The sequence below is a fragment of the Pogona vitticeps genome, chromosome 2, assembly GCF_051106095.1.
Source record: "Pogona vitticeps strain Pit_001003342236 chromosome 2, PviZW2.1, whole genome shotgun sequence".
Lineage (NCBI taxonomy): Eukaryota > Metazoa > Chordata > Lepidosauria > Squamata > Agamidae > Pogona > Pogona vitticeps.
The window spans coordinates 5,851,846-5,869,947 of NC_135784.1; the positions used below are offsets into that span (position 1 = coordinate 5,851,846).

The following is an 18,102-nucleotide window of genomic DNA, read 5'->3' on the forward strand; positions in this document are numbered from 1 at the left end:
GGATCCGCCCCTTCCTCTCCTCCCTCTTCCTCCTCCCCCCGCCCCTTCTTCCTATGCTGGAAAAGAGGAGAAACCGAGGAGCTCCCAAAGGGGAGGGAAGAAGAGGAGCCTCTCCAAAGGGTGGGGGTCGAGGCGGAACCGGAGGTGGGAAGCTGGGAGTCCGGCCTCCTCCTCTTGCCCCCCTACCTCTAGGATCCCCCCCAGGGAAATGGCCGCTTGCTCGCGAGTTTCCCGCCAGAGGAGCTGCAAGGAGGTAAGCAATCGGGAGGGTTTGTTTAAGAAAAAAAAGAGCCCCTCCTCCTGTCACCTCACAGACTCTCTCCTCCCGCTTAGTCTGCAAAGCGCGAAGGCCTTGCAAAGGGAAGGCGCCTATTTTGTTTTTCTCCCGATCATCCTCCTCCTCTTCCTCCTAGATCTTGATAGTCTCCAGCTCCCATCATCACCGGCCGACCCGCTCAGTGGGGGTGGATGATGAGGCCTATGAGGTAAATGTGGAGGAGGGGGGCAGATGGGAAGTCTCTGGGAGGGGTCTCGATCCCGCCCGAGTAAGACACCCGGGCCCTTTGTCTGTGTGTAATATAAAACTAGTCTATAAAGTTCTAAGTTCACAATACAGTAATAAAGAGTTATGAAGGATGATTTTACAAAATGGAAGATTTTACAAAATGGAGTATAGGCAGTTTAGTCGTGTGATGGGCAGAATGTGAGCCCTCCGCCGTGACTGGATTGGTCAGTGGGATAAAGAGGGAAAATATGCGTCGGGTATAAAAGTGGCTCTTTATGTGTTGTAAGGGCAGAGACCATACTTGCCGAAGTGTGCTCTCTCTCCATGCCTGCAGACATTGATTGATTGATTGATTTGATTTATATCCCGCCCATCTGGTATATTATACCACTCAAGCTGGTGAAGGGTTAGAAGTGTTTGACATGAAAATAAAACTGCTTACTACTATTCGGTGGCTCCTCCTTGGCTTTTCTGCGAGGAGACCCACTTATTTCCCCAGATCGTGCAGGCAACCATCTTTGGGGGGGGGAGAGAAGGGAGGGTCCCCCAGTGCTCTTTCTCTCCCCCTGAATTGCTCCTTCCTCAAAGACCAAGCAGTCCGGATTGGACCCCCTCCTCCCACTCGGTCTGCAACGCGTGAAGGCCTTGCAAAGGGGAGGGGTCTCCATCCCACCTGAGTAACACACCCGGGCCCTTTGTCTATGTGTGTTGGGGGACCTCGGCTTTCCTGCGAGGAGACCCCCTTCTTTCCCCAGATCCTGCAAGCACCCTTTTTTGGGGTGGTGGTGGCAGAGGGGGTGAGGAGGGAGCATCCCCCAGTGCTCTTCCCCCCAGTTGCTCCTTCCTCCATACAACCCCCCTGGCCTCACCCTCCCTTTTGTCCAGGCTTAGAAAAGTTACTTCGAAAAGGCCCCCTGTCCTGGGGGGTGCAGGGAGGGAAGGAGGGAGGGTGCTGCAAAAGGGGGACATGAGGGAGTCGCAGAAATGGGTCTTTGGGGGTGTCAGCTGGGGGCGACAGTGTTCCCTTCCCCCCATGCCTGGCCTGCCATCCTGATCCTCTTCTGGATCCCAATCTGCCTCCCTCTGGATTGAGAAGAGGGAGGGGCAGACCAGATCCCCGTTCCAACCATATCCCAGGCTGGGGATCCACTACAGGAAGGGAGGTGGGTGGAGGGATTTCTTTCATGCGTTCCTGGTGTGTGTTTCTCTCTCTTTGTGTGTTTTTTTTGGGGGGGCTCCCTGGTGGCATTACAGGAAAAGCCTTTGTTTTATCCAGAAAGGAAAGCAGGGCAGAAAGTAACAGGGCCAGGAAGGCCACAGGTTTGGGGCAGAGGCAGAAAGGAGATCTCCCTCCCCCCAAGGAGAGGATCCTCTCCTGGCTTCAAGGAAGAGGCTTGTACAGGTGGGGGCCTTTCTCCTGAATGGGCCATTCAGAGCTGTCCCGTTTACAAAAGGCCCCTCCTACCCTCCCAGCTTTTTTCCTTCAGACCCTGCTCCTTTCTCTGCCCCACCGGATGGAAGAAGGAGAAAGGCAGCCGACTAGAGGGAAAGCCTTTGCTCTTCCTCCCGGGATCTCTCCAGAGGGATCCTTTGGCTTCTTCTCTTCTCCCAGAATAAAGTCAGTTTGATGCAAAAGCATAGCAAATTACTATTTTCAAGGCTTGTTACAAAATAGAAATGAAGCAATAATTCTTTTAATTACAATAGCTCTAAAAACCCCTAAAAATCTCTAAAAGCATCCTTAGGGTAGGCAAAAGGCATAAAGCCCCCCTTCCTTTCTTCCTGGTCTCCCTACATTTCCCTCAGTCCTTTACCTGCACTGGGCAGCAGGCAAACAGACCTAGAAGATCTATGATGGAAAAATCTATGATGCTTCCCCCTCAGGGTTTAGCTATGACAGCTTCACTGTTCAAGAGACCAAAAGATTTTATAATTAATACTTTTTTTGAAAAAATATAAATTTACAGAATAAAGTCAGTTTGATGCAAAAGCATAGCAAATTAACATTTTCAAGGCTTGTTACAAAATATAGATAAAGCAATAATTCTCCTTTAATTACAATACCTCTAAAATCACTAAAGGCTTCCTTAGGGCAGGCGAAAGTCATAAAGCCCCCCCCCCTTTCTTCCTTGTCTCCCTACATCTTCCCCAGTCCTTTACCTGCACGGAGCAGCAGGCAAACAGACCTAGAAAATCTATGATGGAAAAATAGACCAAAAATTGTAGAACAAAAGAAGGAATCTCTGCACATAGTAAAAGTTCCTTTTTCAAGCTTCTTCGAACCACCCTTCTCCTCCATCTCTCAAGCTGTCAACTAATCACGGCATAAGGTTATGGAAACAGTCCGTCCTTCTCTTCTCATGAGAAACACGTGTTGTTTTCTCAGTCCATCGCCTTCTATGCCACAACAAGTGTAATGGCTTGTCCTGGCCTAAAGGAAAAACATTCCCACAGCTCTCTGGAAATACACTCCCAGCATGCAAAATAATTTATACACAGAACCAATATGGAATCCATTTTACATTGTTCACAACTACATGTCCCATCTTCAATACATGATTTAAACTACATAAATCAACCCATGACACCACGTTCTTTCCTTCTGGACCTCCCTCGGCGTTAGGCCCCTCAGCCGCCAGGCTTGGCTGGAATGAGTGACTCTACCAGAACTGGTGGGAGAAGGCGTTCTGCCAGATATCGAGGTCCTAAACCATTTAGGACTTTATATGTCATCGTAAGAATGTTGAAATCAACGTGGAAACCAATGGGCAACCAATGCACGGCGGCCAGCGTGGGGAAAATATGTTGGCACCTTTTCACCCCTGTAAGAAGTCTGACCGCCGCATTTTGTATCATCTGAAGATTCTGTGTCAGTCTCAAAGGTAGCCCCACATACAGCGCATTACAGTGGTCTAATCTTGAGACTACGAGTACATGGACCAAAGTGGTGAGCACCCTCACATCAAGATGGGGATGCAGCTGGGCAATCCACTGAAGGTGGACATGTGCGGAACAGACCACTGATGACATCTGGTTCTCGATGGTAAGCGCTGGGTCCAGAGGTACTCCCAAACTGTGAACCTCACTCTTGGTGGTAAGAGTCACGCCCCCAAAAAGATGTCTGGGACACCCACCCGAAGGACCTCTGTCTTGCCCGGATTCAGCCTCAATCCATTCACCTGCATCCATTGCTGAACAGCCCCCAAGCAGCGCTCAAGGGATGAGACAGCATCCACTGTTGTTGGGAAAAAGGAGATGTAGAGCTGAGTATCATCAGCATATGGATGACACAAAGCCCCACATCCCCTGACGACCCCTCCCAGCAGCCTCATATAGAAGTTAAACAGCATTGGAGAGATAATAGAGCTCTGCGGAAACCCACAATTGAGGCTCCAGAGGGCCGAGAAACTCCCTCCAATCTGCACTCTCTGGGGATGGTTCTCCAAGAAGGAACGGAGCCAGGCAAGAACCAGGCCACCGATTCCCAATTCGGAGAGCCTCCCCAGGAGAATAGCATGGTTGACGGTATCAAGGGCAGCTGAGATATCGAGAAGGACCAGCAGAGACATTTTGCCCCTGTTGACCTCCCTCATTAGATCATCAAACAGGGTGACCCAATGCTATTTCCGTATTGTGGTGCGGCCTAAAGTCTGAATGGAATGGATCCAGAGCATTGGTTTCATCCAGAAGAGCCCGCAGCTGATCAGCCACCACCCTCTCAACTACCGTGCTGAGGAAAGAAACATTGACAATGGGCGTATACTAGGGCAGGTATGTCTGGGCAGATGCTTTGGTGGGACATTTTTTCTAGGCGGACCTTTATTTTTCCTGACCACATGGTCTGATGGGGGGCAGGGCTTCAGCTTTTTTTCTAGGAGCAGGAGCTCTAAGGCCCCTTCTTGAAGAGGAAGCTAGTGCAGGTATGTCTGGGCAGATGCTTTGGTGGAGCATTTTTTCTAGGTGGACCTTTATTTGCTGAGGGGTTTGTTTTTTCTCTTTGTTCTCACTCATCACATGACCCTAGAGGGAGGGCCTAGTGGCTTGAATTGGTATGCCCCTGGAACCTTTTCTCATTTGCCTGGGAGGTTTTGGCTGAGGATGAGGGCCAGGTAAATGGGTGTTCTGCAGAGGCGTTTGTTTTTTTTCTCTTTGCTCTCATTCATTACATGGCCCTAGAGGGAGGACCTAGTGGCTTGAATTGGGATGCCCTTGGAACCTGTTCTAATTTGCCTAGGAGGCTTTGGCTGAGGACAAAGGCCAGATGAATGGGTATTCTGCTGAGGGGTTTGTTTTTCTCTTTGTTCTCACTCATCACATGGCCCTAGAGGGAGGGCCTAGTGGCTTGAATTGGGATGCCCCCAATTCAATACTCTAACTCTATCTCCAATCCTAATATGGTGAATATGAATGGCCTGAGGGAGGGCAGAGTTTCAGCTTTAATGGAGGATGAGCAGGAGAGCATGTCTAATGGTGCATGAAATTCTCTAATCCTATTTTTTACCCTAACTTGATTAAGAGGAATGGCAATTAACATTGCATACCTCCACACTATTAGAGAGCAGGCCGGGTAGGTGGGGCTCGTCAGCCCTGGAAGGCAGCCCATCTAGGAGAAGGAAAACTCTGACTTTAAACCTCCACTGCCTTGTGGCTATATCCGCTGATGGAAAAGGCTTCAGGAGATAACCTCGAGACAAGATTTGGAGCCGGAATTATGGAGGTAGTTTGTGTCATTCTGCCAACTCCTGTGACGTTGCTGGAACCAGTTGTATTGGCTCTCGCTTTTCCACTGGACTATTTCAGCAACGTGGAGAGGGGGGATTTGCTGCTTGGGTAACAGTCTATCCTCCATATTATTTTACCCAGGCTTCGTGCTTTGGAGAGGACACTCCAGCTTTGCATACAGCGTCAAAACAACACAGGAAGTAGCAGTTACCGGTTATAAGTCTTTGCTCAATTGGCGTAGAGCATGACACCCAGGGGCTACTTCTGGCGATGGGAGAGGTCATTGCACCTCACTAGGTAGATACCACCCGCCTTAAGCTGGAATATAGTCAATATACAGGTTTAAAAATTAATTTCCAAAAATCTAAATTATTATGTTTAAATATCCCTATTATAGAACAAAATGAAATTTTAAAAGCATCTCATTTAGAGTTATGCTATTCAAGTTTTAAATACAGTGGTGCCTCGCTTAGTGAGTGCTTCGCTATGCGATGAATTCGCATAGCGAGGGGGTCCGGGCCATTGCTGGAGCATTCGCTCAGCGATGGCCCCTATGGCGATTTTTCGCTTTGCGATGATCGCTAAGCGATTCGCTTAGCGATCTTCGCAAAACGAAGCGGGGGAGAACAGCTGATCGGCGGTTCCAAAATGGCCGCCGGAAGGTCCGCGCCGCATTTTCGCGCCCTGCCCTCGCTTACCGAGGGCGCGAAAATGGCGGCGCTATGGAAGAAACATCGCTTAACGGTGAGTTTTCAAGCCATAGGAACGCATTGAACGAAGTTCAATGCGTTTCTATGGCTTTTTTAGTCCCGTTTAGCGATGTTTTCGCATAGCGAAGGTTAATCCGGAACGGATTAACCTCGCTATGCGAGGCACCACTGTACTTAGGAATATGGGTAACAAAAAACCTTAATTAATCTACAGAAACTATAAAAATCTATTTAAATTTGCAAAAGAAAAAATGACAAAGTGGGTCAATTTGAACCTATCAATGCTGGGGAGAATCACTTTGATTAAATCTTATATATAACCAAAATTTCAGTTTCTATTCCAAAATATTCCATTACAGCCAGATACAAAAAAAAGTAAAACTATGGCAAGGAAAGCTAGAAAATTTTATTGCAGGAAAGGGAAAGAAGATAAGATTCATAAATAGTGTCAAATATCGACAGGGTCAAAAGGGGGGGATTAGGGATACCACAGCTCCGAAAATATTATGAAGTTTTGCAAATAAACCAAATTATTAAACTTATACAAATTGATGAGACTTGTTGGAAAAGGAGAATAAATACAGAACCCATTCATTTCTGAAACATTAAGGATATGGAGAAAAGATAGTAAAGCGTTGCCCCCCCAGTATCCCCTTTATGTCCCCTCTTGGATCAACCAGATTTTAAGTCTAAAGAGAAATATGCACAATTTAAGGAATGGAAACAAAGTGGAATATATAGAATTAATGACATATTTGATTGAGGGGAACCAATTACTATTAGGCAAATAGAAGAGAAAACAAAGCAAATAAAAATCAATTGGCTACAAATAAAACAAATGAGAAGTTTCGCTATGCACTTACAACAAAAACCTGGCTTTCTAAGAACATTAACTGAATTTGAACAATATTATATTCAAAAAGATAAAAATAAAAAGAGAGGACTAACCTCACTAATATATAAAAGCATTATTGAGAAAGAATATGGAAAATGTGGAGGATCTAAAACAGTGTGGGAAACAAATTTAAATATTAATATGCCTGAGGAAATTTGGACAGGAATTTGGGAAAAATACCCATATAAATCTATATCAGCAAGTGTGAAAGAAATGGTTCTGAAGGTAGTGCATCGGTGGCATCTGTACCTGACAAAGCTACATAGAATTAATGAAGATATATCTGATAAATGTTGGAGGAACTGTGGACAAAAAGGAACTCTGGAACACATGTGGATCTCTTGCCCCAAAATAGAAGCATTTTGGCATGAGGTAATTGGATGGATAGAGACACTGACTAATCAAAAAATAGATATTAATGAAACATTATTGTTATTTTCAATATTCACAAGGGGAAATGAGAAACTAGAATATAAAGAATTAGTTGCAAATCTTATAGGCACCGCAAGATCTGAAATCGTTAAAAATCGGGAAAAAGCCCAAGATCTCTCATTGCAAGCATTCACAAGTAAAATACGGCATACAATGCTGATGGAAAAAATGACTAATAAAGTTCGATTACATAGAGGAGAAATAAGCCACAGTAAATTCACTGAAAATTGGAAGCCATTATTAAAATAGGCCGACAAAATAGACTTTGAGACATTTGGCTTGGAAAAAAAAATTAGATTGTTGGCAGTGGTGGGATTCAAATAAATTAACAAAAGGTTCTATGTCCTAATGACCATTTTAACTATACCAAAAGATATACCGAAATACATATGTCTCTTACCAATGGATGTTGATGAGCATGGGGGGAAAAATAGATGGCGCAGCTGGTCTGCTTCCTAACCTAATACTTCAAAGATGTTTTTAACCCCACTCAGTATGATGGGAGCTGTAACCTAAGACATCTAGAGATTCTAGAGGATGCCACAGTAGAAAAGGTTGCAACCTTTTACTGATAACAAATGTACTTAGACACAGATAGATAGAATACAGGCAAATGGAGAGAACACTGACATCATTACACCTGTACATGAAAGTGGTTGTTATTTCTTCTGACTATATGCACTGGTTCTCATTTTCATTTTGTGCTTTGACAAGATACCCAAGAACAAATATGTGTGTGTAACATTTAAAGAAGTGGGGAATGGCAACTAGGAATATAATGCCACGAGGTCAAGCCTGACACTGATTCCAGCATATTTTCAAGAGTCACAAAACGAACATTGCATACATCTGAGCTTCAAACTTAACAGAACCTGCATGCGGTTGGGCACTGAAAAATCTGTATTGAAGTGCAAATTATAAAGTGAAAATTAGCAGTGACTTCAGGAGTTAAATCCCCTGTGAGGCAACCACATCTTCAGACTTCTACTGGAGCTGGTGCTATAGCTACAGAGCTGAACGAATATGGTCTCTCGCTGATAGAATTGTGTGGGTGTCATTGTCTTTATATCCAGCCCGTCTTACTCATTTGATAAGGTTTGCCTGGTGGTCTCCTATCTAACTCCCTCCTGCCACCTGCTTTCCTATTACATTTAGCATCATAAATCAAGGACAGAAAAAACAAAACTTGTCTTCTAGTAATCATCTATTTGCCATGCCTTTCCTGGACAATTATTTTATGTAATTTTTACTCAAAACAAGTATATGCTGACTGTGCTTTGCAGGGAGAATGTTCTTTGTAGCAATCCCAAACATACTGCTGATATATTAGCAGACTTAAGTGAAGACTGAATCCTCAGTGTGGTCATTTTCAGCAGACAGATAGGAGGGATGTCATATTGCCTTTTACCTTAGCTAGCTCAAAATGTCCTGGTACAGAGCATAAGAATTTTGTGCTTCAAGATTCTACACCTGCTATGGAGTTGAGAAAGAGAATGCAATTTTGCCAACTAATACCCTAAGCAAGGTGGAATGATATTAGCAGCCGATCTCCTGCAATGAAGTGTGTGTGGGGGGGTGTCTTCTGACCAATATATTGGAAACACACTCATTCCACTGACAACCAGCATAGTAGCTTTGGTGCTGGCATGGTACACTTATATTAAAATGCTCCCAAGTTAATAAAACTTTTAAACACTCCTACTTGTTTTTCAGTTCAAAATCAGGTGAGGGCACAAGAACCAAAGACAAGGTGTTTGCAAAAAAGTGAGAATTAAAATGGGAGAAGGGTGTTCTGCGAATCTCATCTGTGTAAGGATTGTGAAGGTATTATAATTACTACAAAAAACACCCAAAGTAAATCTCGACAAGACCTGGAAATGCCTTCATGACATTTAAAAGGCTTCTAAGTGAGGTGGATATTTTTTTTAAAAAAAGGAGAAAGACAGGGAAATGAAGAAAGAAAAGCAAGCAGAAAATGCAGATCTATTCCTGGCCTTTGGGAAATCTACATAAGAAAATGAAGGTGTGGGACACTGCCAGATGCTTTGTGATGGGAATTTCTCACATTAGTGTTTTTATATTGGTAGCTATAGAAACAACTAGTCACTGGACACATAGGTTATAAAGCCACACAGCTACTTGGCTAAGCAAGTGATAGTTGCCCTAGGACCATAAAAGCAATCTGATGTACTTCCCCTCCACCTGGAGTAAGTTACACCTAATTTAAGAATGCACAGGCTGCAATAAAGCTGCATTTTTGCTCTCCCAGAAGATGTTTTTTCTCTCTGTATAGTAGTTGGCATTACTGTATATTGTCTCAGAGGATATAAAGGAAACAGAAAGAAAATAGGCATTTTGGGGAGGAAGAGATGCAGAATAGAACAGTTACCTGTTTCAAAGGGGAATGCCCAGAATCTCCCAGCTGCTATGGTCAGTAGTCATATTGGATGTTGTATTCTCAGAGCAGTGAAATTTTTGAACTGCAGCCTGAACACACTTGATCTTGCTAGATTTCAGACTGTTAGACTATCAAGAAACAACAGGGACCTTTTTGTACATTTAGTTAATTTTAAAAAAAAACCTCAATATTTTCAGCAGAATATATGCAGAATTTTGAAAATGTTGGAGACTTCATATGACATAATTTAACAAAGAAAATTCCCACACATGCCTACCCAGAAGAAAAAATGCCTAGTGTTCCTCATGGAAGGCAGCCGGAACCAGCTCCATGCTGAGGGTGAGTTACCTCACGGGGAACCTGACACGCGTGCCATGAAGGGGAAGGGAGAGCAGGGAGGGGTGGGAAAAGCAGGGGAGGGGAGGAGGGGGGACTCCCACGCCTCAGGCAGCCAAGGGCCAGTGCTCACCGAGGAGGCGGCAGCGGAGGAGGTTCTTGGGCAGCTCTAGAAGGGATGGCAAGCAACCTCCGTGTCGGGTGGCAGGAGAAGCAGGTGAGAGGTTGCCGAGCCCTCTCCCAGATGCCCATCCTCCGGCTCCGAGCAGAGCGCGGCTTGTAGAGGCGGCAGCAGCGGCGGGTCAATCCAAGCATGGTGGCAGCTGCCAATAAATCTCTCCCCTTCCCCCTCGCACCTCCCCCCGCAAAGCCAGCAGCAAGAGACTCTGAAGGCTCCAAGGCACACACTCAGGCACTGGCAATCCCAACGTTGCTGCGATGGGCGGGAGGGGAGGAGAGCAGTGGTGGGATTCAGCAGGCCAGCAAACAGTTCTGCAAAACCCTTAGTATATTAGGTACCGGTTCTGTAGAACCGGTGTGAACCTGCTGAATCCCACTACTGATTGTTGGTCAATATTTCTTTAAAAGGTGAGGGGGGTTGGTATAAACGTGATTTGGAGAATTGTGGGGAATAGCTTTGTATGTATTATTTGTAATATGATGGATTGTCTTTCATTCTTTAGAAATATAAATAATTATCACTTGGAAAAAAGAGTCAATGAATCATTGCCATGATATAATTTCACAGTTAATCAGTTTTGGTTGTTGAAATAATTTTAAGTAGGGTTGATCAATTATAAAATTTGAAGTTCTAATTATAGTTTTATTGGGTCAATAGTTAAGGTATTAGCTAAATTTCCAGGTTAATTTACATCTCCCCTACCCCCTCAAGTGATAGTACAGCAAAAGCAGTAGTCAGTGGGATTTAAACTCGGATATCTGTTTTGGATTTCATATTATTGATGTATTAGATAGGTTAATTCATCAGACTTGAATTAAAATGTAAACCATTCCATCCCTTAAGTACACCTTCCTCCCTCTTCTAGAACCCATTCTTGAACCCTTCAGCACTTCCTGTAACAAGCAATGAGCATACCATCTGTAGTCCCCGTGCAAGCAGCCGGAGGTTCCAGGAGTTTTCAGGACATCAGAGGGACCCTAAATGTCCTTCCCATTCAGAAATTGAATTGACTAAGTCCTGAGAGATTAGACGGTCTGTTATGATTGAATCGTTCGGTTCCCACTATTTTCTGGATGTTAGGGACGGTCCCGCTGTCAAGTGGGGGAACCACTCTGAACCTCCTGTGATGTTCTTAGCACGAGGTTTTCAATCATCCCTCTGACTTTCATTTCTATCAATTTTCTAAATACAGAACTTAAGAACTTGAGAACTTAATCCGTATTGGAAGGCGGTTCTCGAGTCAAAAAGTCTGTAAGTCAAGACTCCATTGACCTACAGTGCATTGAAAACCGATTAATCCTGTAACAGGCCATTTTTGTTCCATTTTTGGTTTTTTTCTGGTCTGTAAGTCAAGCCGTCTGTAAGTCAAGGGTCCACTGTACTGGCTTTGGATCGTTTTGTCCTTAGATGGGCACGGACCAGCTTTTGTGCAGGAAGCCGTCCCATCAGAAGGTGAAGAGGAGTTCTCCAATTATGTAAGACCAGTAGAAATTAGGATCAAGTGAGGAAAAATTATTAGACAGAACTTAACAAAAGAAAACAAATAACAAACCACAGAGACCAGACCAATACACAGTATAAACTGTTTGCCATGTTGGGAAAAGGGGGGAATTATGTCTCTCACCTCAGGCTCCTTTTCTCAAAGCCAAACGTGCCCAGTTCCTTCAGTCTTTCTATTTTGGCTTTCATTTCTTACTGCATTGTTTTCAAGTTGCATGCAGAGTGTCTGCTTTGTAATCGGCTCAAGAATTTTCCCTGAGATGGATGTCAGGCTGACTGGTCTGCAGTTCCCTAGTTCCCCTTTTTGAAGATAGGAAGAGTGTCAGCTCTCCTCCACCTGCCTGGCTCTTCACCCACCTCCCATGATGACAAGAGAATATTAGACAGTGGTTCTGCAATTTCTTCAGCCAGTTCGTTCAATATCCTTGGATGCAGTTCATGTGGTCCTGGGGATTTGAAATCCTCCAAACAAGTAAGGTATTTGGTTGTTGTGGGTTTTTCGGGCACTTTGGCCGTGTTCTGAAGGTTGTTCTTCCTAACGTTTCACCAGTCTCTGTTGTAAGCTTTGTCTTCCTCCTAGGAGAACAGACAAGGCCAGAATAGAGAGTTTCCAGAATTCAGGTACTCTGAGATGAGATGAGCCCTTCTCTCACCTAGGATGTCCCCTGACATTCCTTTCCCAAATCTATCCCCATTAAAGAACCAGTAAGAACCACACAATAAACCATGAGTCAGAACTCAGGGAAAATAATGGGCTCAAGGTAGTGAATTTGTGGCCAAAAATAGGTAGCTAAATATTCACGCTATTCTGTTCAAGAGACCAAACTTAGGATCTTATGCATTATTGTTTTTATTAGAAAAATATAGATCTAGAAAGAATTCAGTTTATTGCAAAGCATAGCATTTAAAAACATTTCCAAATAAGCCATTAGAACATTTAACAAACTTCAGCTAGAAAAATAAAACAAAGAAATGAACACTAATCTATATGAAAGGCTAGACCTTCCTTCTATCTTATAAGAAAGCTACATTCTTATGTATCCAGGAATTCCATAGTCCATCAGGAACTGCAAAGTCCATTGTAGTCCATCGAAATGGGTAGCTATTCTCCATCCATGTTGGAGAAAAGCCATACTAATCCATGTTAAGAAAAAGGCCCTCTCTCTCTCTGTCTCAGCAATCCTCCATTTTACAACCCACGGCTCTATCATCCCCCTTCTCCTCCTTCCAGAGGAAAACCAATCAGGATGAAGGGAAAAGTGTCTGTCTCCGCCTCAGATTCCCATGAATAAGGTCAGGTGTTATTAATGTTACTGGTGGAATGTTTTGACTTCGGAAATTCTTCTCTCCAGTCTCCTAGTAACCAGATAAGAGCCTGAGAGCTGCATCTTGAAACTTCTAGCACAGACGCACACATTGATTCAAAATGGATTCCTTGAAGACAGTTACATGACTACATAATCCATCTAAGAAACACACTATAGCTTCACAAACACATATTATCACATCTGTGGCCGGCATCATCAGAGGACAGCACTCTGTGCTCTGTTGTAGTTTGTTTGGTTGATTGGGAGTCCCAAACAAACTACACCAGAGCAGAGCACAGAGTGCTGTCCTCTGAAGATGCCAGCCACAGAAACTGGTGAAACATTAGGAAGAACAACCTTCAAAATGTCACGAAAGGGTGACTACTGGTTCTTTTGTATCCCAAGAAGAACAATATTAAACAGCAAAGGACCTCACAAGACACATTAATAAATGTAAAATGAATATACTTTATTACCTATTGATTACAATTCTAAATAAAGGGGTTTTATGCATTCAGCACATTCACACCACATACATACTCACGAAAGAGAGAGAAGTCTTTATCTACATTGTCCAAGTTCCAAAGAAGGTAGTTGGTTCCAAAAGCTTTTTGGTCTCAGCAGACAGATAGGCTAACAGGCAAAACAGACAGACTAATGTTCTCCTAGACTCCTCTTCTTATATTCTATTTGGACAGTTTTTTTTATAATAGAGCATGCGTAAAAGACATTTCTTTGTCTCAGGTTGCTCACAGGGCATACGTGGTAGAGTTTCCTTTGTTTGCCCCTAGATACCTGGTTCTTATCACTTATTATGAAGTATGGAATGCTTTTGGTCTGACATGTCTTCCATCACTTAGTGGACAGGTATGGAATCTGCTTTGCTCAGGAGGCTCTCCATACCAGGGTCTTCTTAATCCCCTTGACTCTACCCCCAGTGGCAGATGGTTTTTGTCAATTTAGTTCAGCAAAAGTTGAATCTCTCACAATGAGGGCTTCCAGCTGGAAATACAAAGTCCCATAGTTCCTCTGGTTCTGTTGGTTTCCATCTTTGTATCCTAACTCTCTCTCTGATTCTTCACCTGATCCAGGCCAAACATACACTCACCTGACAAAAACACAGCCAAAGAGCCCAAAAAACCCACAACAACCATTAGATTCCGGCTGTGAAAGCCTTTGCGAATACAAGTAAGGTATTTCTTTTATGTTGCACTATTTCATCTCTTTTTTTCCCCCTCCATCAGGCGATGAAGAGGACAACTGCAATTCTGTGAAGCCAGTTATTCTTTCATTAAAAAGAAAACCCTAGTGTGGAGCAACAAAAAAATTCTTTACACATTAAAAGGAAGAAAAAGGAAGAAAGGAACCCAGGAAAAAAAGAGATAAAGAAAACTCCAGCTTCTCCTGCTATTGAAGTTGATGCACTTCTGATCACATGAAAAAATCAACAAGGAAAAGTAAGGACAAAAGTTTCCCTGAGCAGGTTAACATTCAAGGGTGCCTCAGATGACAGTGGATTTGACATAGCTCACCTAGAGAAACAAAGTCAATGCATAGAAAAAGGGAATAGCATAATGATGCACAGTGAATGTACTTCACGTGAAAAATCCCTGAGAGGTGAGAGACAATACAAATGCCTACAGTGTGGAAAGAGCTTCAGAAAGAGCAGTACGCTCAGTTGCCATCAAAGAATGCACACTGGAGAGAAACCATATACATGCATGGAATGTGGAAAGAGCTTCAGTCACAGCAGTAAACTTAATTTACATCAAAGAACTCACACTGGGGAAAAACCATATAAATGCACGGAATGTGGGAAGAGCTTTAGTCAGAGAGTTCACCTGAGTTCACATCAAAGAACGCACACTGGGGAGAAACCATATAAATGCATGGAATGTGGGAAGAACTTCAGTCGGCAAGTTCACCTGAGTTCACATCAAAGAACTCACACTGGGGAGAAACCATATAAATGCATGGAATGTGGAAAGAGCTTCAGTCACAGCAACTCCTTGAGTTTACATCAAAGAACTCACACTGGGGAGAGACCATATAAATGCATGGAATGTGGGAAGAACTTCAGTCGGCAAGTTCACCTGAGTTCCCATCAAAGAACTCACACTGGGGAGAAACCATATAAATGCATGGAATGTGGGAAGAACTTCAGTCAGAGCGATAGTCTTAGTTCCCATCTAAGAATTCACACTGGGGAGAAACCATATAAATGCATGGAATGTGGGAAGTGCTTCAGTAAAAGCAGTAACTTCAGTTCACATCAAAGAACTCACACTGGGGAGAAACCATATAAATGCATGGAATGTGGAAAGAGCTTCAGTCACAGCAACTCCTTGAGTTTACATCAAAGAACTCACACTGGGGAGAGACCATATAAATGCATGGAATGTGGAAAGAGCTTCAGTCGGCAAGATCACCTGAGTTTACATCAAAGAACTCACACTGGGGAGAAACCATATAAATGCTTGGAATGTGGGAAGAGCTTCAGTCAGAAGGATAGCCTTAGTTCCCATCTAAGAATTCACACTGGGGAGAAACCATATAAATGCTTGGATTGTGGAAAGAGCTTCGGTCAGAGGGGTACCTTGAGTTTACATCTAAGAATTCACACTGGGGAGAAACCATATAAATGCATGGAATGTGGAAAGAGCTTCCGTCGTAGAGTTTTCCTGAGTTCCCATCGAAGAACTCACACTGGAGAGAAACCATATAAATGTATGGAATGTGGAAAGAGCTTCAGTCAGAGCGGTGCCTTGAGTTTACATCAAAGAACTCACACTGGAGAGAAACCTTATAAATGCATGGAATGTGGAAAGAGCTTTAGTGATAACAATACCCTTAAATCACATCAAAGAACTCACACTGGGGAGAAACCATATAAATGCATGGAATGTGGGAAGACCTTCAGTCAGAGTGGTACCTTGAGTTTACATCGAAGAACTCACACTGGGGAGAAACCATATAAATGCATGGAATGTGGGAAGAACTGCAGTCGGCAAGTTCACCTGAGTTCCCATCGAAGAACTCACACTGGGGAGAAACCATATACATGCATGGAATGTGGAAAGAGCTTTAGTGATAACAGTACCCTTAAATCACATCAAAGAACTCACACTGGGGAGAAACCATATAAATGCATGGAATGTGGGAAGAGCTTCAGTCAGAGTAGTACCTTGAGTTCCCATCGAAGAACTCACACTGGGGAGAAACCATATAAATGCATGGAATGTGGGAAGAGCTTCAGTCACTGCAAATCCTTGCATTTACATCAAAGAACTCACACAGGGGAAAAACTGTAGATGTGCATGGAATTATGAAGTGTGAGAGAAACAACTGTTAGAAGATGTTTGCTCGAAGAACAATGTTGTGATTTTTCTTCTTTCAGGTGTTCATCTTGATGGGCAAAATTAAATATTTTTGTTAGAGAGCTGCCTTTTTCTGGTGAGGATTTTATTGGGAATGACATTCAGATTTAAATTTAATTGTTTTGAATGAAAATAAGCCTTGAAGAAGTTATACAAAGCAGCTTTTCATAGTTTGTGAGTATTTGAGCATTTATAAGCTAATTAGAATACAATCTGTAACCCATCAATTTGTGGTGGCTTTTTTTAATGTTGGGAAATGCTTTTTTAGAAATTAAATAGTGTAATTTTCTTAACCATAGGATTAGAATTTTCCTCTGTTTTATGCTTTAAGAATGATAGGATAGAGTTATTAAGAATTAGACCAGAGTTTGGATGTTTGCCATTTTAATAAAGCCTTCACATCAAGATCCTTATTCACTTTCTGGACAAAGTATATTGATTTGCTATGAAAAGTGAAGAGGAGGGACTATATATTAATTAGCTATATTAATCAAGAAATGGACTTGTAACAGGGAGACGGGACTTCTACTGTATCCTGGAATGTAACATTTTCTCTTCTGAGTAAAAAGAGAAACTATTTCAGCAGTCAGGAAATTAACCACAGAAATTAACCACAATGTTGAAAAAAGGGACAACCAGAAATCAACACCAGATCATAAAATGGACTGCTTAGAATGTGTAGTGATTTAGATTGGAAAGGCCAGTCTTGGAGTCAGTAAAAGGGTAATAAAAGTGTCAAGGAAAATTACAGGCCTGAGCAGAATAGAGTGGATTAATGAGAATCCATATTGAACAGGTGTGTTAAAACTAAGTCAGGATGACTCCGCAGTGCTGATGCAACTCATGGCTGATGCAACTCAGGGATGATGCAATGTGTGATCTGATTGGTTCTATATGTGTATATAAGTGTGAATTGCACAGTCAGTTGTATCTTCCTGCTTGAAGATCACTTCTACATGTTATGCTGCCAGAATGCTGTAAATACTGCTGTAAATACACGTTGCTGAAGGAAATGCTGCTGGACTGTGCGTGAGTTAATTCTGGACTGCCTGGACTGCAAATTACTCTCCTAAAACCGTGATTTCTGCTAAGAAACGCTGTAAGAATCCAGGGGTGACCAGAGCAGAAAAGGCCATCATTTGGGAAGGTACCTTTGGCCAGGTTCGCCTTGAGGGGAATTGTGCCATTCCATGATCATTGTCTCCAATAAATAGCCTGTATTGCAAAACAGCTCTGAGGTTGACTGCTGGTTCTTGGATTATTTGTTGTGACCTTCTTTGAAGCTTTGAAAGTTTGGCCACTTCTATAAACAGTAGCATGATAGAAATAACAGTCACAATTTGTGCCCAGGTGGAAAAGGGATCCTTACCTGGAGAGACCTCATTTCGAGAAATCTCCAGCATTTTGTCCTTGTGGAGATCTCTCCAGCGTGGTTCCAGAAGATCTTGCTCCCCATCCAGCACAGGCTGCCACCCTCTTTCATGATCTGCTTTTCCACTGACCAGGATCGGCTCTGAAAGTAAAATGAAAGCAGGATTAATAAAGCACATTGTACTGCGATTATACAGTATAGGGAAAAATTTGTGAGAGTATTAGTGACCAGAACAGATTTCCCGAGGTTGGAATACAATATGAGGATACCTGCTTTCCCTGTTATTATTTGATTTGGTTATAGAATTGTTGGTGAATGCGGTCAATTTATTAATTAGTGAAGTAGAGGAACCTGGCCAAACAGAGTC

At 43.1% G+C, this 18,102-nt stretch overlaps 1 protein-coding gene across 5 annotated transcripts; it reads left to right on the forward strand.

Moving 5' to 3' along the window:
- The first annotated feature begins 22 nt into the window (after positions 1 to 22).
- LOC140703775 (uncharacterized) lies at positions 23 to 17,593 on the forward strand. 5 transcript variants are annotated; one of them, XM_078387110.1, is made up of 3 exons: positions 23 to 253; positions 9,860 to 10,001; positions 14,231 to 17,593. In XM_078387110.1, exon 3 carries the CDS (start codon positions 14,561 to 14,563, stop codon positions 16,295 to 16,297), a length of 1,737 nt encoding a protein of 578 aa, XP_078243236.1. In that variant the 5' UTR covers positions 23 to 253; positions 9,860 to 10,001; positions 14,231 to 14,560; the 3' UTR covers positions 16,298 to 17,593. The 5 variants fall into 5 exon arrangements, with proteins under 5 accessions (XP_078243236.1, XP_078243237.1, XP_072843552.2 ...); XM_078387111.1 differs by having other exon boundaries at positions 9,863 to 10,001; XM_078387112.1 differs by lacking the exon at positions 23 to 253 and adding an exon at positions 492 to 4,276.
- Positions 17,594 to 18,102: the final 509 nt, after the last annotated feature.